Source organism: Bison bison, unplaced genomic scaffold, assembly GCF_000754665.1.
Source record: "Bison bison bison isolate TAMUID 2011002044 unplaced genomic scaffold, Bison_UMD1.0 scf7180017864196, whole genome shotgun sequence".
In the NCBI taxonomy this organism is placed as follows: Eukaryota; Metazoa; Chordata; class Mammalia; order Artiodactyla; family Bovidae; genus Bison; species Bison bison.
The window spans coordinates 943,070-969,451 of NW_011494768.1; the positions used below are offsets into that span (position 1 = coordinate 943,070).

Genomic DNA, 26,382 nt, shown 5'->3' on the forward strand with positions numbered 1-26,382 from the left:
GGAGATCCAACCAGTCCATTCTGGAGGAGATCAGCCCTGGGATTTCTTTGGAAGGAATGATGCTAAAGCTGAAACTCCAGTACTTTGGCCACCTCATGCGAAGAGTGGACTCATTGGAAAAGACTCTGATGCTGGGAGGGATTGGGGGCAGGAGGAGAAGGGGACGACAGAGGATGAGATGGCTGGATGGCATCACTGACTCGATGGACGTGAGTCTGAGTGAACTCCGGGAGTCGGTGATGGACAGGGAGGCCTGGCGTGCTGTGATTCATGGGGTTGCAAAGAGTCGGACACGACTGAGCGACTGATCTGATCTGATTATTAATGATTATGAATAAGATTATACCACTAGTTATTAACAACATTAATACTTTTAGTTGCCTAAATACAGTATCATGAGCTAATATAAAATATATACTGGCCTCTGTCCCAAGTACCTGGCACAGAGCTCCTAGAGACTTTGTAATTTCTGAGGTGACAAGGCCACTGGGACACCCCTTGTTCTAATATTCGTCTTTGACTCCATGCCTGACACAGCGCTCCTAAAACCCTGGCAAATCTCTAAGTGATGAGAGCATCAGGAACATCTGTTGTTCTCCTGAGTTGACCCTGAGTGGGCTTCTGGATGACCTGTGGATGGAGGCTGGTCACCAGAACTAAGACATGATCAGAAGCTTGGGATTTCCATTCCTATCTCTCATCCCCCAAACAGGGGAGACCGGCTGGAAATGGAGCTAATTATTGATTGTGCCTATATTCCCAGTTGGTGCTAGTGGTCAAGAACCTGCCTGACAATGCAAGATCCCGCCTGACAATGCAAGATCCCTGGGTCGGGAAGATCCTGTGGAGGAGGGGATGGCCACCCACTCCAGTACCCTTGTTTGGAGAATCCCACAGACAGAGGAGGCTGGCAGGCGACAGTCCCTGGGGTCTCACAGAGTCGGACACGACTGAAGCGACTTAGCACGCAAGCACGTACCTCTGAGTAAGTCTCCATAATATCCAAATAGTGCAGGTTTGGGGAGCCTCCCAGTGGGCGAACACATCCAGGTCAGGTGGTAATAACCCACCCCAACCACACCGGGACAGAAGCTCCTGCACTCCCGACCCACCCAGACCTAGTCCTGTGTATCTCTTCATCTGGCTGTTCAGCTGAATCCTTTACCACGTGCTCTGATAAACTGGTAAAGGCATATACGTGTTTCCCTGAGTTCTGTGACCTGCTCTAGAAAATTAACTGAACCCAAGCAGAGGGTTGGATCATTGGACCTTCCAATCTATGGCCAGTAGATCAGAAGTACAGGTGACAACCTGAGCTTGTGACTACTGGCATTTTAAGCTCACATGTGTGCATCCGCGTTTGTGCGTAGGGCGGGGGAGGGCAGCAGTCTTATGAGACCTGGTGCTTAATTACTCTCTGGGATCTGAGACGATCTCCAGGTGCACAGTATCAGAACTGAGTTAAGTTGCAGGGCACCCGGGTGGTGTTGCAGAGAATTTCTTAGCATGGGAAAATCTCCATACATTTGGTGACCAGAAATGTTGTAAGTGACATGATCTGTGAGAGAAGTAAAGGAGACTCACGGAGAAGAAACTCACATTAGGGAAGAACAAGATTTTTCTCTCCACAGGAGGAAGGAAAAAACTGAGATTTTCCTTTGCAAATACACTAACTGAACACTTCACGCTAATTTATTTCTGTATGAAAACATCAAGAAATGATATGATGATATCTAGAGGTCTGGTCTTCCAAATATGAAAGCACAAATGTTCTCAATCTCTTAAACCTGCCAAATTATACACTATGAAAATACCTTACATTTAAAGTAACATTACCAAATACTTTTATAGAGAACTATATTATCCAGTTATCTTACATCCATTATTTCAACTGATCCTCATAACAGCCTCTGATGTAGACAGTAATGATTTACTGATTCTTTGCATATAGAAACTGAGGCTACAAATATTGATGTGACTTTTCTATGGTCACAGCAAGATGATCTGATAAATGAGTTTATGAGAAATTTTCTTTAGTATGCATATAAATGAACTCAAGTTAACTTTATTTTCCAGCTTCCCAACCAAGATTTTGATATCAAACATTTCTCTCCATCTGTAGTGATGTCTATAATGTAGAAACTTGTACAATAAAAGATGTGTCCAGTATGATAACTTTTCTAAAAAGTTTCCATTTCCCCCCGTATGACAACAATTTGATGATATTAGCACCATTACCTTTTTAATGATGGCCAAGAACATGACACTCAATATAAAGTAGAAAGTTTCATTTCCTCCTTCAAGAAAACAAAGTCAGTCAGCTACCATGGAGAACATTATGGAGGGTGTGTGAAATACCAAAAATAGAGTTACCACAGGGTCCAGCAGTCCCACTCTTGGGCATATATCCTAAGAAAACCATGATTTGAAAAGATACATGCACCCCAATGTTCACATGTGATTTAAAATAACCAAGACAGGGAAACAAGCTACATATCTGTCACCAAGTGTATAGATAAAGAAGAAGCAGTATGTATATACAATGGAATATTACTCAGCCATTAAAAAGGATGAGATAATGCCATTTGCAGCAACATGGAGAGACAGTTTATCATATTAAGTGAAGAAAGTCAGAGAAAGACAAGTACCTTGCAATATCACTTATACACGAAGTCTAAAAAATGTGATACAAATAAACTTATTTATAAAACAGAAACAGACTCAGACACAGAAAGTAAACTTATTGTCACCAAAAGGGTGGGATAAGGTAGGAGTTCGAGATTAAGAGATGCGCACTACGATATATAAAATAAACAACAAGGTCTTAGTGTATAGGACGGGGAACTATATTCAAAATCTTGCAATAACTCATAATGGAAAACAATCTAAAACAAATATATATATATATGGATCACTTTGTTGCTTGCCTAAAACTAGCACAACATTGAAAATCAATATACTTCAATTAAAAAAAGAAAGGAAGGAAGATAATTTTTTATTTTTAGTACGAGACAAGGTATTTGATGGCAACTTCAGTCAACCAGACAAGAATGTAGTGATTAATTTAGCTGGATATTTTCCTTCATATTTTGCTGATATTTCCCATCTACATTTTTATTTACTAATATTGGAATGACTTCACTTAAGTGCCATCACCTGATAATTTTATCCAAGTAACATGCAATTAACCCCTCAAAATCATCATCAAATGCATCAACGTAGACCTAATTTCAATATCGGGACAACTAGCGTGTCACACTGTAGGGTATCTGAAAAGTTAATTTAACTTAGTCCATGCTTCTTTCACTGTTTACTTTGCAGTATCAAGTAGAGTAACTACTTGATAAGACGTGATTATTTTAAGGTCATAATAGTTAAGAGATGTTTAGTTTTCCTGTTGAAAGGATGAGTGCGGCTTATATACTGGACTAGTCTCTTCTTACTAGTTTCAAGGAAATTATTACAGATGCCAGTGAATTTGTTAGTAAATTCTCTTCAGGTCTCAGGGATCATATTTCCCAAATTGGAAACTTCTATACATATCCATTTTCCCAAGCATTTCAGTCCCATTTGCCTCTTTTAATCAAAAAGCTATATTATTGACAAAATATTAATTATTCCCAGAATGTTCAGGCTGCTTTGATTGTTGTTATTTTCATGTAGAGCACAAAATGAGTCAACTGGTTTGGTAGCTTGCTTTGCATCATTCTCTTTGAACTTCCACTTTCTCCTCTAAGATAGAATAGGGTCTTATTAATTCACTTGCAAAGAGAAACATTTTTTTAAATCAAAGGATGAAATGAAATATCTAGCTCTGTTAACAAGGAGGAAAAGATGTAAAAGGCAGCATAATTGGCTTGAAGAAAGTCTTCTTATTTTAAGCAAACCCACTAATGTTCATTGGAAAAGGCCCTTTATAATCATAATAATTCACAAAAAGTACAGTGACCATCCAGTGTTATCTAAATGTGTCTGACCCTCAATGCTCCTCATGTAAATAATAAAATCACCATAAAACCACCACTTCTGTGAACTTGCAAGGAATACTGATCCATTCAGCCTGTTAAGAAGGCAAGTGTTTATCTTCCTGCCCCATGATTTCAGCAAGGTTATCATCTATCTGAAAAACCCAAGGGATTCTGCCCCAATTAACTTACTATTGTGTATTTACACTCTCATTTTTCTCATAGTTTTATTTTCCTGGTGTAATTGAGATGTAATAAATGTAGGGCATGTTACAAAATAGAAGCAGGTGAATAAACACCTCCAAATCCAGCTAGAGAAGACCCCCTTTCATCTCAGCCTACTGCTATGGGAAAAGATTGGATCCACATTTTCTGAACACTCCCACCTAAATGTAGAAGGGTAAAACGTAGAAGGGATGTGGCATATCCAAGTACAGAGCATTAGTTTAGGATGACCAAAATCAATCTAAAAGAACAACATCTTTCAAGTTAAAACACACACACATTCATGAACATTTTCTTCAAAAGATAATGACAACAGGGAGAAAATAAATTAGATGTGATGGTTCCAGTTCTGGGATGCTATCATCTTAAATTCAAAATAATTAAGCAATTATGTCAGACATACAAAAAAGTGGAGTCATGATAACCAGTAGGCTGTCTCACTTCCTAAGCTGGTTAAACTTAGTTTTCCGAATAACAGAAATTATTTGTGGACAAGATTGATTTCCAGCATATAAAGGCTGAAAAGAATAAGAAATAGGGTAAAAGTACTTACAACTGATCGGATGTTATTTTCTTTCACCAGTTTCAGAGATGATCTATAGCACTTGGCAAGGTCTTCCTTGTGGGAACCGTTAAGGTGACCTCTGGCGATTGGCCCCACAGTATGGATGACATCTGTAAATGCAAAAGGAAGGAAAAATAGGGTAAACGGGAAATTTTCGCTTTTCACATAACCGTTGCTTTATTTATTTTAGGTATTTGTTCTGGAGTTTAGAGACAAGCAAGCTAAGAAATATTGATGATGCAAATGCTTCTCTGGTAAAATATTTTAGATACCATAGCTTTTTAAAGTAGGCAATATTCCAGGAAGGTGATAATTATGTAAAGGAATCCCCTACCAGTAAATTGTTCTATTGTTATTGGTCAGATCCAAGCATAACAAATTATAATGTAAGATGTAAATAATTGGTACACTGCTGCTGCTGCTGCTGCTCCCCCGTCCCTGGGATTCTCCAGGCAAGAACACTGGAGTGGGTTGCCATTTCCTTCTCCAATGCAAGAAAGTGAAAAGTGAAAGTGAAGTCACTCAGTCATGTCCGACTCTTAGCTACCCTATGGACTGCGGCCTACCAGGCTCCTCCATCCATGGGATTTTCCAGGCAAGAGTACTGGAGTGGGGTGCCACTGCCTTCTCTAATTAGTACACTGGCAAAAGACAAATCCTCAGTATGAGATAAACAGAAATAATTGCCTACAAAGCATTCTGAATTGACATAGGAAGGAAGAACCAATGTTACATATCACCTTGCATACAAGATAATAGTGTCAGACATTGTAAAAACTATAAAGAAGGGCAAGTTTCTGAAAAAGTAAAAAAATATAATAATAATAATCCTAAAAGTAATCATTTTAAAATATCCATAGCAATTTACAATGCAATCTACCAATGCTCACACACATAAGATATGCTGGGGATATTAGTTCGTAATAATTCCCTAACTTCTAGTTTTCACTATAGTAAATCTCAAAAATCAATGTATACCTCTCAACCTCTATTTATATTTAAAATACAATATTTAATGTTTTTGCTTTTGCATATAAAACCAGCCATTCTGGCACACATAAACATTTAAATTTAGGAATTTAATGAAATAGAACCGTCCTCATTTTAAGTCAATAAAGATAGTAAGAAAAAAACTAAATTTTAATCCAAATTACTTGAAAAGGCCTTTATTACTCCTGCTTCTCAGTCTTATCTGTTAATCTGGATTATCAACTCATTCCATTGATGTGAATAACAAGAACTGATCAACTTTGATGAAAAAGATAAATTCAGTCTTCTATCATTAGAATATTATAATGAAATGAAATTACTTGCTTTGGCTAATTAGTACCAGTCAATTTCAAAAACAGTAAAAAGAATAAGAACACTTTACTAAAATACAGCTATGGAATAGTTAATGGTTTTAAACTGCATATGAAATTTAAACAGTGGAAGAGAAATCAGGAAGACAAAAATCTTTGTTGATTGTCTGCTAAATGTCAAGAGTATTATTTGATGTTGAGAAAATCCCCAAATGTTGATTTCAACTTTTAACAGCTTTAAACAGTATTTAAATCCTTGTTCAGATAATGCTGACGATGATATCTTGTGATCAAAATAGGCAGAAACCTTATTAGTGAGTTCATGCAGATGTTTATTTCAGACAAACCTGGTTTTAAAGTGAGAACTGCGATGATTCAGAAAGACAAAATAGAGGGAGATTAGGTTAAAGACGCTTACTCCTTGGAAGGAAAGTTATGACCAACCTAGATAGCATATTCAAAAGCAGAGACATTACTTTGCCAACAAAGGTTCATCTAGTCAAGGCTATGGTTTTTCCTGTGGTCATGTATGGATGTGAGAGTTGGACTGTGAAGAAGGCTGAGCACCGAAGAATTGATGCTTTTGAACTGTGGTGTTGGAGAAGACTCTTGAGAGTCCCTTGGACTGCAAGGAAATCCAACCAGTCCATTCTGAAGGAGATCAGCCCTGGGATTTCTTTGGAAGGAATGATGCTAAAGCTGAAACTCCAGTACTTTGGCCACCTCATGCGAAGAGGTGACTCATTGGAAAAGACTCTGATGCTGGGAGGGATTGGGGGTAGGAGGAGAAGAGGACGACAGAGGATGAGATGGCTGGATGGCATCACTGACTCGATGGACGTGAGTTTGAGTGAACTCTGGGAGTTGGTGATGGAAAGGGAGGCCTGGTGTGCTGTGATTCATGGGGTCGCAAAGAGTCGGACACGACTGAGCAACTGAACGGAACTGAACTGAACTGAGGTTGTATTTAGCATAGGCTTGCATGCACGCGCGCGCGCGTGCACACACACACACACACACTAATGTTTTTTTGTGTAATAACAAGAATTGTAACATGATTGCAACATGATTTCCCAAAGCAGGTAAGATATGGGTTTAAAGTGAAAGTCGCTCAGTCGAGTCTGACTCTTTTTGTCCCCATGGACTATACAGTCCATGGAATTCTCCAGGCTAGAATACTGGAGTGGGTAGCCTTTCCCTTCTCCAGGGGATCTTCCCAACCCAGGGATCGAACACAGGTCTTTTGCATTGCAGGCAGATTTTTTACCAGCTAAGCCACAAGGGAAGCCCAAGAGTATTAGAGTGGGTAGCCTATCCCTTCTCCAAATGATCTTCCTGACCCAGAATCAAACCCTGCATTGCAGGTGGATTCTTAACCAACTGAGCTATTGGGGAAGCCCCTTGTACCTATATTTAAAGTTTTACCATGATTTTAATATGCAAACTGAGTCCAACCTATCTTATAAGTGGACATGTAGTACAAGATACATCTTGGGTATCTCAGTTACCAAAGAATATTAGACAGTAGTCAAGAATTTTTAGAGATGAAAAGGACAATATGGAAAATTTAATCCATTCTTCCCTTGCTCAGTGGATCCATAGGAGAAGGAATTATGCCCAAAGTCTCAGATCAATATAGGGAGACACATTGTCACAAAAGCAATATGACTGTGAATTAACTTTTCTCAATATAGCTGTTTGTTGAAGGCAATAGCGTACATTTGTATATATACAGTTTTCCATGCTTACCGTGAATTCTATTCCTTTAGCCTCATACTTTGTATACATGCAAATTCTCATTGGCTATCACTATGCAAGGAACTACCCTAAAACTTGGTAACACATTTTATCTTAACAAAATCTTCAAACAAAAACATGTTTTCTTAACAAAAATCACCACTTGATTATTTTAATGACTTTTTTGGATCAACAATTCTGAAATGGCTCAGCTGGAGGGTCTGGCAGGCATGGAGCCCCAGGAAAAGTCATAGTTACGCAGCAGCTAAGGCTGAGCAGGGACTCACCATGGGGGCCGGTTTGGGTTTTCTGATGAAACCTCAGAACAGTCAGATTGCTCACGGGACAGCGCAGGGCTTCAACACCAAATGCCGGAACTGGAAGCTGTGTCATCTTTTCTCTCAGCCTTGGGACTGACAGTGTCATCATCACTGTACCCTGATTGCTTACAACTGTCACAGTTCCACCCATTTCAAGTGGACTGTGGACATGTTTTAAAATGGGCACAAGGAAGGATTCCCCAGACACCCAGGGCTTTCTTTGGAGTTAGCAGGTTTATCAAATACGAAGTCTTGAGGTAGATGAATAAGATATCATAGGAAAAACTGATATGATTATTTCCATACAGGTGTTCATGAAAACAGTATGGGGGTCCTTCAGAAAATTAAAAACGGAATTACCATGTGATCCAACAATATACTTCTGGGTATTTATTCAATGGAAAGAAAAACATCCCCAGTAGATATGTGCCCCTCCGTGTTCACTGCAGCACTGTTTACAACAGCCCAGCTGGTAGCTCAACTGGTAAAGAATCCACCTGCAATGCAGGAGACCCCAGTTTGATTCCTGTGTAGAGAAGATCTCCTGGAGAAGGGATAGGCTACCCACTCCAGTATTCTTGGGCTTCCCTGATGGCTCAGATGGTAAAGAATCCGCCTGCAATGCAGGAGACCTGGGTTTGATACCTGGGTTTGGAAGATCCCCTGGAGGAAGGCAGAGCAGCCCACTCCAGTATTCTTGCCTAGAGAATCCCCATGGACAGAGGAGCCTGGTAGGCTACAGTTCTTGGGATTGCAAAGAGTCAGACATGACTGAGCAACTAAGCATGTTGCAGTTCATTGATATAATCGAAGTTTCCAGTGATGGATGATGGATAGTATATATATATGTATATATATATATATTCCATACACAATGGAATACTATTCAACCATAAAAATGAAGAAAGTTCTCCCATTCATGAGAATATGGATGGAACTTGAGGACATTACGCTAAGTAAAATAAATCAGAGAGAGGAAGACAAATACTGCACTATCTCGCTTATATGTAGAATTTTTAAAAAGCAAACAAACAGCAATCTCATAGACACAGAGAACAGATTGGTTCTTGTTAGAGGCAGGGGACAGAAAGGAAGGCATGAAGTGGATGAAAGAGGTCAAAAGGTACAAACTTTCAGTGATAAAATAAACAAGTTCTGGGAATATAATGCACAGTATGGTGACTGCCATTGATAATACCATATTGTATATTTGAAAGTTGCTGAAAGAGTAGATCTTGTAAGTTTGAATCAGAAAAAAGAAATCTATTTCCAGTATGAAGTTCTCAGACATATTATTTTAATAAGTCAACTGCTGATTTAATTTTTTTAAAAATCAGAACTACAGGAAGATTGAATATGAAATTAATATGCTTACTAATTGCAAATACAATCCAATTTTGAGCTCACAGTACACCTGTAGCTCCTAGATAGAACTGCCTGGCCCTGCACAAATTTTGTTTTTCCTCTGTCTCAAAATCTGGCAGGAACTTGTAGGCAAATGAGAGGGCAGGGATTACTGTTACAGAATCAGCATTATATCTCCCTGTGAGCCATGACAGTAATGCTGTTTCCCTGAAATGTCTGGCTCTGCATTCCAGAAAGGAAGAGCAGCCTTTGTGCACTTGAAGCCCTTTCTTACACAACTGAGGAAAGTCAAGAAAACGGTGTGATCTGCACATTTCATCAGCACTTCAAACGCAACTCCTGGAAGAGGTATGGAAAACGAGATGGCAGGCCCTTGCGTGCTTTATCTGACTATAACCTGTGGCAAGACAAATGAGCCTGTTTTTGCTCATCTATTTCTGAAATCAATCAGCCTCTAAATCAGCTCTTTTGTTTTGAAGCTATAACCACCACCTTGTGTTCCCCCAGCTTGTTCTACCCTGGGAAATTAGTCTCAAGTCTATAGAAAAGGAGGGTAGGATGGAAGGTCTGCTTTGAAGGGGATGCCGGAGGGAGCCTGCTTTCATTTCCAAATGTGTAAATTGAAAAATGTGCAGGTGGAAGGCCAAATAAATACTGAAAGCAGTAGAATCATTTACTAAGATTCGATCAGACTTCTGCTTGATAAAACAAATGCAGCAAAACATTCTGTGAAAAAATATTAGCATAATGAATTTTGAAACAAATGAGGGAAACTATATAGGTTGCTCTCATCGTTTTCCATTTGAGAAGCAACTGTGCCACATTCAAACTGTTAATGAACAGTCAGACCAGAAGTAGAATCAATTACACATTGCTTTCATTCACTCCATTCTTGTATTCATAAGCATAATCAGTCCATCTAACCGACTGCATAATGATGCCATGCCCTGTCAGTCATATTCAAATTGCATGAATTTTAAGAAGAAAACCAATGCATGGGATTAAATTGATTTTCTTTTCTAGAGCTACAACCACAAAACCAAGCACTAAAAGTATTATTTGCAAATCTTATTGGCCAATTTATATGATAAGCACCACCAATCTATGACCCAAAACAGAATACTTGAAGTTCGGTTAACGGGAAATTGAATTACAACCTGATAGCATTACAAAGTAAATGCTGCCTTTTCTTTCCATATAGGTCAATGTTTTTCGTATCCACATTTTCAAAGCTTGTTTTTATTATATTTCAAGAAACAATCAATTGTCCATAAGATGTTCCTTTTCAACCTACAGCAGACATCAGTGAGATTGTGTTTCAGCTTCAGCACATTTCCAAGTCTGGATTATTCTCATACTCATTTCTTCAGGTACATGTTTGATTTCTTTCCATGCTCAGAAAGACTAGTCATACAGCTCTGTGCATGGGTTTGGGATAAACTAGCACTTACAATGCTATTTTCTAGTCTATTTTCCTTTGAGTCTGTGAGTTGAGCTTGTTGTCTTTGTTTGTTTTCCCCTTCAATGTTCTTAGTCACAAAGGACTTCTAGTTTACTTCTCTGAGCCTTCTTAGATCTCTGTGTCTAGGATTAAATATACAGTAGCTAAACACCATTTGCACTTTACAGCTGATATGGACACACAGAATACACTGTCAAAACTTGAACTAGTACACTCAATTCATTTTCAGGCTTGAATCCCATTTTTACGTAGAAATAAGATAGCATTGTTTGGGGCATCTTGTATTGACAATGTTTGCGCTTCACTGACTTCACAGTTGTGAAGTTTTAAGCTTAAATTGTGAGGATCAAGTCTTAAAATAGTAATTGAGCACTTTCTACCAAAAATGTTATCCTTCAGATTAAAAAGAAGAAGAAAGAAGGGGCAAAGCCCATTTGCAATTTGTTACCAGCTCTCCTTCTTCTGCCAAAGATTTATTTTAGGTCAGTCCTAATGGGACTGTGTCCTCTTTCAACCAGACACCTACCCATAAGGGTCTATTTGCAATAATATAGATTGCATTTCTATAAAACGGATATCCTATGGTCAGCCATTTATAGGATCTTTGAGATTCCACAGGATACTGTGGGCATATTTCCAACAGAGAGAGGTCTCAGAGAGACTGTGGGAAGATGAATTTTCTGCAAAATTCCAACATTTCCACCATCATTTTAGAATGAACCAAAAGAGAGCACATCCTAGAAGGAAGTGAGTAAAATACATGGCATTTGTAATGTTTGAATAGCAGGGGTTGAGAGGAGGTAAGCCGACATAGACAATACGAGTTTTTCAAGGAAAATAATAATAAGGCCTTTGTTCCAGTTCAAGGGATAGGCAGCCACTTGCAGCTTTTTCAGAGAAATGTAAAACCAGTACTTTATTAAGACGCAAAGGGAAAGTGGGCTTTAAAAATTCTATGTAGTCAGTAACAATAAATGAATGTCAGTCCCCACTGCAAGGATGTCTCCACAAATGCAGAATCTGGGCTGGGACTCAAGTGCCAGAGGAGTCAACTTGCTTGCTTGTCACCAACCTTCCTTTTCAGCTCCCTTGCCACCCCACGTCTGGACAAGAAAGATTTTTTGCCGTCATTCCCTCAGTCATTAATTCTATCCTTTATTCAATGAATAAATTCATGAAGTGCCAGGTACATAAGGCAACTGCTCTACGCACTCACAACAAACAGCTTGTGAGCTTTTTCTGACTCCACATCTTTCCTGGTATCGAGAAAGCCCCTCCACTTTGCCTCTCAAAATCCTTCCCATCCCATGAAACTAAAAACAAAATAAATAAATAAACAAAAAAACAAAACCTGACCTTCATTGAAGATACAATCCATGAACACCACTACATGAACTAAATTGAACTCATTTCTCCTCTTTTGGTCTCCAAAATCACTTAGGTTTGACCATTTACCTGACTTTTAACATGAACACTTCTGTACACATGACTAAGAAGATTCCATCACTCAGAGCTCTTCAGTAACACAGCAAGCATTCTGCCATAGGAGGCAGGTGATTTCCTGTCATCAGAGGCAATCAAACATGACTACATATGCATCGAGTCCTTCTAACTCGGATGCTATGATCCTGTGTTCCCTGGCTTCACATATAAACTCTGCTTCCACTGGAGAAGACATGACCCATCTATGCCTGAGTCTCCCACAAAGCCAAGAATGCTATGGGAACCGTTGCCTAATAGATAATTAGTGAATTTGTGAGTGGTTCAATAAAAGTTGGCCCAATGTAATCAATCTAACCAGAGATGATACACTGGATTAGAGGAAACAATGAGGTGGCATGGACAGTCTGGACTGAGCAAGCAGTGGAATGTAGTTCGACTGGTTCAGATCATTCAACACTAATTTTTATAGAGCTGAGAATCTGTTTCTTCACAGAACGACTCAGCAAAGCGTCATCAAAGATTTCCTAATAACTGGACTACAGACAAAAAAAAAAAAAAAACAACTCTAACACCATCACACTTTTTAATAAAAGCTAAAAGATTCTTCCCAAAGACTTCCAACAAGAAAAAATGTGTAGTGATTTTTTTTTGCCTTTTTCTGCAAGAGATAATTAAATAAATGCATTTTAAAAACATGTCACTTCCCTCATCTGCATATGGTTCATTTTAGAATAAATTGGCTTTGTTCTAGAGATTGGTTTTGGCTCTCAAATCACAAAATGGAAAATTACAGACTCTCTACATGTCTTCTCAAAAACTTAATGGGATCACTTTTCACATTTCTTTAAAAAGTGACATTTGGGTATAATAAACACACCTTTCCATCAAAATAAACCAAACTGCTCCCAGAGCTCAGTCCATTCATAAGACAGTGCTGGGCTACAGCTACTCCATACCTTGATAATTGTGTTCTCTTTTGGTTGCACTTTCATGGTCTACTCATCCACAAGGTTCCACATCTAATTATATAGAGGAACGTTTGTATTTAGAAAAGACAACTGAGAACAGAACATTTTAAGAGATTAACATCAATTCTAGACAGACCCCTCAATTCCCCACTTGTGTCCCTCACAAGTATCCTATCTACTTTTTGCCTATCAAAAAAAAAGAGAAAGAAACACATTGATTCTAAAAGAAAGAATACATGGAAATCTGTATACAGAGAAGTTGCATTTTTCACGAGTTCCCTTATACAAATTCAGTGATATGAACAAGGGGTTAGCAGCAGTGAAAATGACAAATGTTTAAATAGTAAGGGCAATTTCACGAAACATTTCCATAATGAGTGTCTGCTCTCGTATGAACATGAAGTTACATTGCTGGACCCCAGGAATGTCACCCACTTCTCAGATATGATTGGTGCTTTGTGCATAATAGAATCAGTTTTCAAACTTTTTGGTTTCAGGACTCTATAAAGTCTTAAAAATAACTGAGCACCTGTGAGAACTTTTGTTTTGGTGGGTCATATCTATCATACGGGGCTTCCCTGGTGACTCAGTTGGTAAAGAATCTGCCTGCAATGCAGGAGATGCAGGTTCAATCCCTGGTTTGGGAAGATCCCCTGGAGAAGCAAATGGCAACCTAATACAAGTATTCTTGCCTGGAAAATCCCATGGACCAAGGAGCATGGCAGGCTATCGTCCATGGGGTCGAAAGAGTCAGGCATGACTTAGTGACTAAACCACCACCACCATATATCACACAAGAAAACAAAAGGACATTTACGGTAAACTATCAGGAAAATGATGTTATCACATGTCAGCTAACTTCTGGAAAACTGCACTGCACACCTATTATACAGAGTGAAGTAAGCCAGAAGGAAAAACATAAATACAGTATACTAACGCATATATATGGAATTTAGAAAGATGGTAACGATAGCCCTGTATACGAGACAGCAAAAGAGACACTGATGTATAGAACAGTCTTATGGACTCTGTGGGAGAGGGAGAGGGTGGGAAGATTTGGGAGAATGGCATTGAAACATGTGAAATGTCATGTATGAAATGAGATGCCAGTCCAGGTTCAGTGCACGATGCTGGATGCTTGGGGTTGGTGCGCTGGGACGGCCCAGGGGGATGGTATGGGGAGGGAGGAGGGAGGAGGGTTCAGGATGGGGAGCACATGTATACCTGTGATGGATTCATTTTGATATTTGGCAAAACTAATACAATTATGTAAAGTTTAAAAATAAAATAAAATTTAAAAAATAAATAAATAAAAAGAAAAAAAAAAAAAGAGACAAAGAGAGGGAAAATGCAAACAATTTCTGAATATTATTATGCACATGGAACTGATCTCACAAATCCCCTGAAAGAGGTATCCTTAAACCACACTTTGAGAATTGCTACACTAGAGTTTGTTGCTATGCAGATCTAGTAACTAAATATAAACAACACCGCTTCTATGGAAAATTGACACCATTAACTACTGTACCTGGTTCTCAAGTTTGAAGAAGCAGTGATCTCTTTCAGTTCTATAGGGGAAACTACATGTACTGGACTTGTTAAGAAATGATACTTCTCTGCTTCAACTTTTGTATGAGTTGAGGGATTTTAAAAGAGTAATCTTGCATATGTGTGTGTTAAGCTGTGCGGTCATGCCAGCACCATGTGACGCTATGGACTGTAGCCTGCCAGGTTCCTCTGTCCATGGGAGTCTCCAGGCAAGAAGACTGGGGAGGGTTGCCATATCCTCCTCCAGAGGATCTTCCAACCCAGCGATCAAATCTGAGTCTCTCAAGTCTCCTGCATTGGCAGGCAGGTTCTTTACCACTAGTGCCATCTAGGAAGCTCAAAAGAATAATTTTAACTGAATGCAAAACTGTCTTTTGGGTCTAAAGTATCTCAATCTTAGAACCTAATTTCTCTTTCCACTTCTGTGAGATAGTGATCAGATCATCTCTACTTGCCAACATCTTTTGAATAAAAAAGCTCTTGTTAAATAAGCAGTTTGCAAGGACTCAAGAAGTCTAAGATGACTTTCAACTGATTTTAGTAGAGAATGAAATGGCAGACTCAGCTTTTTAAACACAAATGCTCCAAGATAACCCAGGATAAAGTGGAGAGGGGTCCTTTAGGATCGTGCATTCCAAGAGAAGTCGTGACCACAGTTTCCTTCCTCGTACTTCCTTCGTCATAGAATGAGTTGGAAGCTACGGAAGGGAAGGAAACCAGCTAACATTAAGCCAGATTGGAAGGAATGAGAAAGGGACAGACAATTCAAGAAACTTAAAGGTTCTGGCCAATTTTGATGATGGTTTCAATGTGGATGGGAGAAAAGAGAGAAAGAGTTGAAATTCATCCTAAGTAACTTCACTCTGGGTGACTGAGGGGATGATAGGAATGGCAAAATCAGAAGAGTAATTGAGACCCAAATTATTGTAGTGTTTGTAAGTCTTCTAGAAATCCATCCTTAACATAAAAATAAAATGCAGAAAGGGGACAAGGATAAGAGAGGATGAGTAAGAGAAACAAAATGTGTACAGTTGAAGGCAACTAATTTTCCTCTCTCAAAGTACATTTTTCCCCTCCTTCCCTGCCTATTTTGGGTCTGACATAGAATCACTCAAGGGAACAGAGTATATCACTGAGCCTTTCCAGCGTAATTCATTGTGAGGGTAAGATTCAAAGAGGTCAAAACAAGTGCTTCTGCAAGATTATTTAGTGGAAGCCATTAATGTAAAACCACTCTAAGAAAACCAAGATACCTTTTCATAGTGATTCAGATGCTAACAATGAAGTGTCTGCCTGGGAGCTCTGATAATTAAGTAATGAATGCCAGATTTCAAAAGAAAGAAATACCTGTAAGTGAATAAATAATATCTGGTGCTTGATTCTCTAGTAATATACTATTGTGTAGGCCAATGAATAAACATTCCAATTTTTATTTGAAAATGGGTTCAAGCGCAAGATGATATGATAACATGACTGAAGAGGGGCTCTGGTGAGAGAAGTAAGTGGAGTGGAAGGATGAGTAGTTTATTATGAGTAGGAGAGTATTGTAAAGAAGTCTTTAAAGACCTCAGAAAAGGATGATCACTAGAATGTGACCATCACATAGTTATAACCGGATAGGATGATACGAAGAAAGAACGAGAAAACAAGTCTTCATATCCCAATGGGAAATCCCACTCACTGACTAGGCAAACTTGGTCAAATTAGTTTTCCTCTCTTCTCTATAAAAAACAGAAAAATATTTACTTTTCAACTTAATAATGGGGAATAAATTAGCTATTATATGTGAAAGCATCCAGCATAGTACCTGGAATGTTGTAGGAGAACTCCAACTTCACTGATTATTATTAATACTTACAGTTAAATGTATTCACAGTGTATATAAATAGCAGAACAATAAGCTCTTTCATATTTAATCAATATTTCACCATTACACTCTCAAAATTCCTAACTATTCTTAGAAACTGATTATGTCAGAATTTGTACTTTACTGGCTTCTTTGCTTCTACTATTTCTTGGACTCCTGGTTTTCTCTTTCTTAAACTCTTTCTTTCCCCCCAAATATTTGAATAATTCTTTCAGAGATTATCTGTAGCTAAGAATTTTCTAAGTCACTGGATTTTTCAAAAGCTTTTAGTTTGTTCTCATTTCTGAATGTTAGTTTTCTAGTATCTATGACCCTAGGTTCAAATTAATTTTTCTCTCAGAATTTTGACAATTTTGCTTCATTTACTTCTACCATGAGAAAAAGCCAGTTTGATTTTTACACCTCCATAAGTAAGCTGGATTTCTTTTTCCCTCCAGAAGTTCTGTGAACTTCCAATTTATACCCAGAATTCTGAATTCTGTCTAGGTTCTCTTAGGACAGGAATTCTTTTTTCCATCTTAGTTATGAAGTCGTTACTATTCTTTCCTTTTCTCCATTTGTTCTATAAGTCTTAATAGATGGGTTGCATATGTCTGAGAGTAAATCTCAATTGTTCTAACTTTCAAATATTTAATCTGCTGCACATTCTAGACTATTTCCTTGACCTATTCTTTGGATCAATGAGTTAATTGTCAGCTGTTTCCTTTCCATTATGCATTTCTTCATTTGAAAACTTCTGTTCTTGTTTTAACTTCCAGGAATTTTTATTTCTCTTGTTAGTACTTCTTTTTTTTAAATACTACATGCCTTACGTATAGTTCTTTTATCTACCAACTCGTTTACTGGCTATAAACCCTGTTGCTGTCCAGGCTAAGACTCTTATAGCTAGCTCTTAATGGATCTGAATTCACTTAATGTATGCCTTCATGTTTTTTTGTGGTATTTCTAAAAAGTGAAAGTGTCAGTTGCTCAGTCATGTCTGATTCTTTGTGACCCCGTGGACCATAGCCTGCCAGCCTCCTCTGCCCATGGGATTTCTCAGCAAGAATACTGGAGTGGGCTGCCATTTCCTTCTCCAGGGGATCTTCCCGACCAAGGGATGGAACCTGCATCCCTTGCGTCTCCTGCATCAGGAGGTGGATTCTTCAGTGCTGAGCCACCAGGGAAGCCTGGACCATACAAATTATATATATTTTCATCACATTTTTATTTCTAATGCAAATAAGTAATCCCTGTCAGGGCACCTCAAATAAGATAAAAAGATATTTGTAATGCTCTAATTGCTGACTGACTTACATAAACAGACATTTTAATAAGAGATATACTTCTTAGGTAGCTAACAACAGAATTACAGAAATTGCTAAGATGCTCACAGCTTTTTTTTAAATGATAAAAGGTATGATTTTATTTTCCCAACATGATAAAGCAGCATATGCTTCCAAATTGAAAATACATACACACACACACACACACACACACACACACACACACACACAGGAAAAAAAGGAGGAAAAATATTCAGTGTTTTCATGACTCAAAACATATCTATCCACATCATTCTAGCTATTTCACAGTGCTTCTTTTATTTATTTTTTTTTAATTTAAACTTATTTATTTTAATTACAGGCTAATTATTTTACAATATTGTATTGGTTTTGCCATACATCAACATGAATCCACCACGGGTGTACACGGGTTCTCTTAGAATTGATTACAACACTATTCCAAGTCAGACCTACTTTAGACCCCATCTTTTATAAATATTATACATTTTAAATAAAAACAGATTATATGTTTACCAGAAGAGAATAGTCAAATATGAAGAGTTGTTCTTAGATACCTAATCATTTTGCATTAATTACAAATCCTATTTACACTTGTTAAACTAAAATAGGATATTTATTTTTACCCTAACCAGTAGATCTATATGCACTACACACTTTGCAGTCCAGAGATATTTAAAACGGAAACACATGAAGCAGCTAAATTATTTTCTAAAGCATCCTTTCTGTACAACATTTTGAATACACAGAAGACAACATGTTCCAACAACGTTCTAATAGGATTTTTAACAGTGTTACTGCTTATTTCATCCCCAAAGACTAATGTCTTAGTTCTCTCTACTACAGTAAATGGACTGTAAGACACTGCTGTCTAAAAAAGACCCTAAAGAACAACAAATTTAAACTTTTTAATGGAATCATCATTGACAATTTTATTGATGGAATAATACAAAAGGTTTCATAGGATAGAACCAAATATCTTTTATTTCTTTGCCTTTTGATCTTCCCTTTAAACAGAGAAAAATAGCCGTAAATAACCCAGAGCTGCAATTGATTTATAAATTTCATGAAGACAACTCTTTCCCCTTTCAAATATACACTAGGGGCTTAAGAATCCACCCGCGGGGTAGGAATCCCTGGAATCCCTTCGGAGTCCACACTGGGGTTCTAGAAGCCTCTGAAATGCCAAATCCTGCGGGAAACAAATGATGGCATTCATCTAAAGGGCTCAGTTCAGTTCAGTTCAGTCGCTCAGTCGTGTCTGACTCTTTGTGACCCCATGAATTGCAGCATACCAGCACGCCAGGCCTCCCTGTCCATCACCAACTCCCGGAGTTCACTCAAACTCACGTCCATCGAGTCGCTGATGCCATCCAGCCATCTCATCCTCTGTCGTCCCCTTCTCCTCCTGCCCCCAATCCCTCCCAGCATCAGAGTCTTTTCCAATGAGTCAACTCTTCGCATGAGGTGGCCAAAGTATTGGAGTTTCAGCTTTAGCATCAGTCCTTGCAAAGAACACCCAGGACTGATCTCCTTCAAGTCATTGCTATTCTGGACATGGCCAGAGGAGCCATATCTGGTCCTGGCCTGGGAGCTGGAGTGAACATAAAAGGTTAAAGGAGAAATAAAAGGTTCTTCCTGTTGTTGAAAGGGAAAATGTCCCTTGGAATTTTCTTGAGATAGAAAGAATAATCGCCTTCCCAGGACACAGCTGATTTCATTTGTAGCTTCTAATAAATCTGGCTTTATCGTATGATTCCAGTGAAAGCTCTGTGGGCTCATCAGAGGTGTGTGTAGGGCCTCTCACAAACCACTGGCTTTTGCTGAAATCTTCATTATTCTTTATGGCATGCACCTGCCAACCTGTTGGAATGCCTTCACTCAAGGAAAAGTGCCTAGAACCAGAAGAGCCCACACCCTGGACATACCCCAGCCCCTCCCATGCCAAGGCCTTGGCTCACCTTCACTTCTGCAGGTTTGATTTCCCAAGAATTTTCCAATCCAGCGTGAACTCTGCCCATGTTAGAATTCTCAACTGAAAAGAAGAGGACTCTGAAGGCACTTGTTTGCCAAGAAGATCTCCCTGTAGATACTGCTTTTGGCTACAGCCATGCCCTTGCTGGGTACTCTCATTTAATCCTAAGCACTTGCTATGTCAACAAGGCATCTCACCATTTTGCACCTCCTAGATATCTGGGACAGTGGTTCTCAAACTTGAAGTACATCAAAAGCATCTGGGAGGGCTTGTTACAACCCAGGCTGCTGGGTAACACTCCTAGAGTCTCTGATTCAGTAGATCTGGGATGAGGTGGGGGTGGGAACCAAGAATTTGCATTTTTAACGAGTTTCCTTGACCCTGGTGTTGCTGTCTGAGGAAACACATGGGTCTAGGAACCAATTATCAGTCTAAACCAATAATGGCAATCTGTAGTTCTTTAACCAAAATTCCACCCATGTCTTGCTACTTCAAGTTTTGACTTGCCACCCAAGGTTCTGACCTTGATTTTTATCAAATGGATTGACCCAACCACTGTGCCTTTAGCTATAACTTTTGGCTTATACACTGTGTTAACAATCTTGTTCCATTAACCTGTATGGCCTTTCCTGACCTGCCATGCCCATGCCCATCTGTCACACACACTAATGACAATCTATACTTTGAATAATAATCCCCAAACAAAAGTTTTCTTGTTCAATCTCTACTTCAGTTCTCATAAATTATATCAAACAGCTACAAAGATAAGAGCATTTTGGACAAATATTATGGTACAGAGAGTTCATTTTGGATTAAATATCAACAGAACATTAATAACAGAGACACTGATTGAAATTGTTTAAATTATAAGAAGATCAAGGTATATGCACACTAATTGAAAACAGTGCTTAAAGAAAGCATGTTTCTGAAGTGAGTCAAAGAACAAGCTGGCCAAACTGAAGAAGAAAAGCTAAATAAGTAATTTGATTTTAAATCAATTCAAGGAAGGGTACATGGAAGGATTAAGAAAGTGGTTGGCAAGAAGATATATAAATGGCCAATAAATACATGAAAAGATCCTCATCATCCTCAGTCATTAAGGGAATGCAAATCAATACCATAATGAGATACAACTTCATACCTACTAGGATAGTTATAATCAAGCCAGACAACAAGAAGTATTAGTGAGTATGTGGACAAATTAGAATCATCATACACTGGTAGTGGGAATGTAAATGTCTCTTTAGAAAGCAGATGATCCCTCAAAATGTTAGAAATAGATTTACCATATAACCCAGTCACTCCACTCCTAGGTATCTTTCCAAAACAGCTGAGAAGGCATGTCCACACAAAAACTTGTAAAGAAATGTTCATAGCAGTATTTTTTATAACAGCTCCATTATAAATGAGGGCTTCTCCAATGGCTCAGCAGGTGAAGAATTCACCTGTAATGCAGGAGACACAGGAGACACAGGTCTGATCCCTGGGCTGGGAGGATGCCCTGGAGGAGGAGATGGTTTCCAGTATACTGGCCAGGAAAATCCCACTGACAGAGGAGCCTGGCATGCTACAGTCCATAGGGTTGCAAAAAGTCAGACATGCCTGAAGTGACTAAGCACACTACAAATGTTTATCAGTTAATGAATGAGCAACCAAATGTATACCTAAAGAATGAAATACTATTCAGCCATAAAAAGGAATGAAATACCGATATCTGCTACTTCACTGGATATTGAAAACATTATACTAAGTGAAAGATGCCAGTCACAGCAGGCCATGCATTTTATGATTCCATTCATAGGAAAATATCCAAGCTGCCAAAGATGAAAGTGGAGTGGGGGATGGAGAGCAACTAATGAGCACAGGGTTTCTTTGTAAGGTGATGAAAATATTCTGAAATTAGATAGTAATGGTGATGGCTCTGAAACTCCATAAATATACCAAAATCGCTGAATTATAAACTTTAAAAAAAGAAACTCAGAAGAAAAGAAACAGAAATAGCGTGGGAACATGCCAAGAAATCCAGGCATAGGGTAGGTGACACATATTTTGAAAAAGGCTGCACAGATACCTGAAATGGCCAATTAATTAATATTAACTATGTCTAGAATATGAAAAAAACATTAAAAGCAATATTCTAAAATAAGACTCAGAAAACGAAGTTTGTCACCCCATGAAATCTGCCTGTAGGGGTGCTTATAACTCGGCAGGCTCAGGTTGAACTTTTCGATTAGAATCCCATAGGATAGACCCTCTGTGATTTCATCTCCTACCAACAATTGTCAACACACAGATTAGGAGAGCTATTTGCCATGCAGAACTTCCCATGAATCTGAGGACCAAGAGCCACTTCCATTTTTCAAAAAGCCTGCCTGAATATTTCATTGCAAACTAGTTAATTGTTTAGCACATAAAATGAGTGTGAGGGTCACAAGTAATAAGCAGAGGGAGATAAACTCTGCTTGGTATCACAAACATTCAGTTCTCCATCAGGAGATCTAAAGTCTTTAGATGTCATCATGTTATACAATCACAGGGCCGTATATGGACCCATCATACAAAGTATAATGTTTGTTTTACAAATAAACCCTACAGAGAACCATCTTTTTTATGAGAAGACTTCAGGTCGAACACTTGTAGATGAAAGTTACCATCTTCTTAGGAACTTAAGACGAACCCTTCCCATACTCTTCCAGAAAGATTTTTAGAATCTGTAGGTTTTAGTCTTGGGTTTGTTTGCTTTTGTCAATACATAAAAGTCAGAAGTTTTCATATGTGTTTATACATATAGTCAGTCTCATGCACAGACCAGAATATATAACCCTGCGATGTGTCTTAAGAAATGAGGAGTTTAGATAAATTTCCCTCCCTGCCTCTTCTCTAAGTCTGCGTATAGTCTGTCCTATGAAAAGTGGAGACTGGACTTTCAGAAACATTCAGATTGTACAAAGAAAATGACAGCTATTCCTCATCAAATTCTCACCATGTGGCAACCACTGTTCTAAGTCTAAGACTATTTTAATCTTTCCATACTTTTGGTATTCACTAAGACCTAGTACTGGAAAGATGATCCAGTTCTGGGTGAAAACTGAGTAAATGAACTTCACCCTATTCCTCCTGTTCTGTTCTGCTAAGCCGCTTCAGTTGCGTCCGGCTCTTTGTGATCTCGTGGACTGTAACCCACCAGGCTCCTCTGTCCATGGGATGCTCCAGGCAAGAATACTGGAGTGGGTTCTCATACCCTCCTCCACAGGAACTTCCCAACCCAGGGATCAAACCCAGGTCTCTTATGTCTCCTGCGCTGGCAGACAGTTTCTTTACCTGAGCACCACCTGGGAAACCTCTTGTTAAGTGTAGCCTAAAAACTTGGGAATTGTACATAAATCAAAGAGAAGACTCTGAAAGGTGGGGAGAAGGAGGCAGACATTGGGGCCTGACATGGTGGTATTTACTGGGTTTTCTTTTTGCTTCATATATCCTGTTGGGTGCTGGAGGAGCCAGGAACTCAGAATTGCCAAAAAGGGGAGATTTAAGAAGTCCAAAGAATGGTCTTCTTTTTCCATCCAGAAAAGCAGGAAAGGCCAACTTAGCAAGATAGAAAGGTTGTCCTACTCCCCTACTCCCCAAGGCCAGGTCAAGAGCCTTGATTCCCACCCTTGCCCAGCTATCATGAGGTGCTCCCCATCCAAGTGGTATCAGAGGATGGTGAGCAGGAAGCCAGCTTTCATCCCTGAATGGTGGTAACAAAACCCTTCCCCACATAATATTGGTAGAAATCATATGGGTATCCTGGACTTTCACCCCCACTTGCCCTGGGATGGTGTCAGAGGATACAATGAGGAGACCTGGAGCTTTCACTACAATTCTGTGGGCCCTTCACTGTGTCAGTGGAGGATAACTGGGGGGCAGTAACAAGGGGGTCCTCCTTTCCCAGCAAGGTGTTGTTACATGAGGCATATTAGGGATCCTAAAATCTCAACTCTGTTCAGCAGAAACAAGGTACCTCTCCCTCCCTAGGGTGTCAAAAGAAGCTGAGAAGGGAACCTGGACCTTCACCTTCAGCTGGCAGGAATGAGGCAGCAGCTACCCTTCCCTGTTGATATATCAGAAGAGGCCTCCTAAGACAGATAAGATCCAGAGCCTCACATCATAAAGGATACAATGCAAAATTACTCATTATATCAAGAACCAGGAAAAATCTCAACTTGAAGTAGAAGAGACGATCAGTAGACTCAACAGAGAGATAACAGATGTTAAGAGTTTACAACTGAGATTTTAAAGCAACCATCATAAAAAATACTTCAATAAACAATGATGAACATACCTCAAATAAATTAACACACAAAAAGTCTCAGCAACAAGAAGAGATAATAGAAGATATAAACAAGGACCCGATGGAAACTTTAGAACCGGAAAATACAATAGGTGAATAAAATCTCAATGACTGGGCTCAACAGCATAATGGACAGGAGAGGAAAGAGTTGGTGAACTTGAAGACAACAACAGAAATTACTCAGTCTCAACAGCAGAGAGAAAATAGACTTTAAAAAATGAACAGAGCCTGAGGGACTCGTGGAACCTTGTATCTTTGGAGTCTTAGAAGGAGAACAGAAAGAAGATAGAGTTTAAAGGTATTAAAAAAATAATGGTTGAAAAATTTCCAAATTTAGTAAAATATACAACCAAAGGATTCAAGAATTGCTGTGAATTCCAAACCAGATAAACTTAAAGGAATTCATGCTAAGACACAACATGAATCAAACTTCTGAAACCTAAAGACAAAGAGACAGTCTTGAAAGCAGCAAAGACAGAAATAAAAACTGTATCTATGAATGGATAAGAAAGCTGTGGTACATATACACAATGGAGTATTACTCAGCCATTAAAAAGAATACATTTGAATCAGTTCTAATGAGGTGGATGAAACTGGAGCCTATTATACAGAGTGAAGTAAGCCAGAAAGAAAAACACCAATACAGTATACTAACGCATATATATGGAATTTAGAAAGATGGTAACGACAACCCTGTATGTGAGACAGCAAAAGAGACACAGATGTGTAGAACAGTCTTTTGGACTCTGTGGGAGAGGGAGAGGGTGGGATGATTTGGGAGAATGGCATAGAAACATGTATAATATCATATATGAAACGAATCACCAGTCCAGGTTCAATGCATGATACAGGATGCTTGGGGCTGGTGCACTGGGATGACCCAGAGGGACGGTATGGGGAAGGAAGTGGGAGGGGTGTTCAGGATGGGGAACACGTGTACACCCATGGTGGATTCATGTTGATGTATGGCAAAACCAATACAATAGTGTAAAGTAATTAGCCTCCAATTAAAATAAATAAATTTATATTAAAACAAAAACTGTATCTACATAGGAGAAAAACAATTTAAATGATGATGGGTTTCTCCTCAGAAATCGTGAGACCAGAAGGGAAGTGATGAAAGGAAAGAAGCATCACATGTAGAATCCTGTACCTAGGAAAATTATCCTTCAGGAATGCGGGAGGAAATGTCATTCTAAAGCAAAGGTAAACCCAGAATCTGTCACCAGAAGACCGCACCCATCCTAAGAATGGCTGAACGAAGTTCTGGAAACAGAGAGAAAACAATAAACGAAGGAAGTTTAGAGCATAGGAAAGGAGAAAGAAGAAGCTCAGTAACTCAGTCACGTCTGAAAAAGAAGAAAAGAAAAAGCAAATGTATGGAAGTGCCTGAGAGGACCTGACTAATGAAAAATAAACTATTGATACGTGTGACAACATGGATGAGCGTGATCGACTTTACACTGAACAAAAGAAAGCTGGCGGAAAAGATTACATGTGCACTCTGTGTGGTTCCATTTATATTAAGAACAGAGACAACTGGTAAAACATAAAAGAAGATACCTCAGAACAAATGTTTGCCTTTGAGAGACAGGGACTCACTGTATTGGGCACAAGGACGTTTCTGGTGTGAGGGAAATATTTTCCATACTAATTGGTGTGTATACACAACTTAGCAACTGAAAAACAACATGTGTTGTCAAAACTCACCAAATTATATACTTAAGATCTTTGTATTTCACTCTATGAATATTTCATCTTGATTAAAAGAAGAGAGTATGGTCATAAAATAAGCAAGGCAATGGCACCCCACTCCAATACTCTTGCCTGGAAAATCCCATGGACAGAGGAGCCTGGTAGGCTGTAGTCCATGGGGTCACTAAGGGTCGGACACGACTGAGCGACTTCACTTTCACTTTTCACTTAAATGCATTGGAGGAGGAAATGGCAACCCACTCCAGTGTTCTTGTCTGGAGAATCATAGGGACAGGGGAGCCTGGTGGGCTGCCATCTATGGGGTCGCAT

At 39.0% G+C, this 26,382-nt stretch overlaps 1 protein-coding gene across 1 annotated transcript in view; it reads right to left on the bottom strand.

The window, feature by feature from the left end:
- Nucleotides 1-26,382, bottom strand: part of MACROD2 (MACRO domain containing 2) — a 2,254,506-nt gene that overhangs the window by 914,064 nt on the left and 1,314,060 nt on the right. Inside the window, exon 5 of the mRNA XM_010844154.1 lies at nt 4,744-4,865. Within this exon, the coding sequence (XP_010842456.1) occupies nt 4,744-4,865 (122 nt within the window). The remainder of the gene's footprint in view (nt 1-4,743; nt 4,866-26,382) is intronic.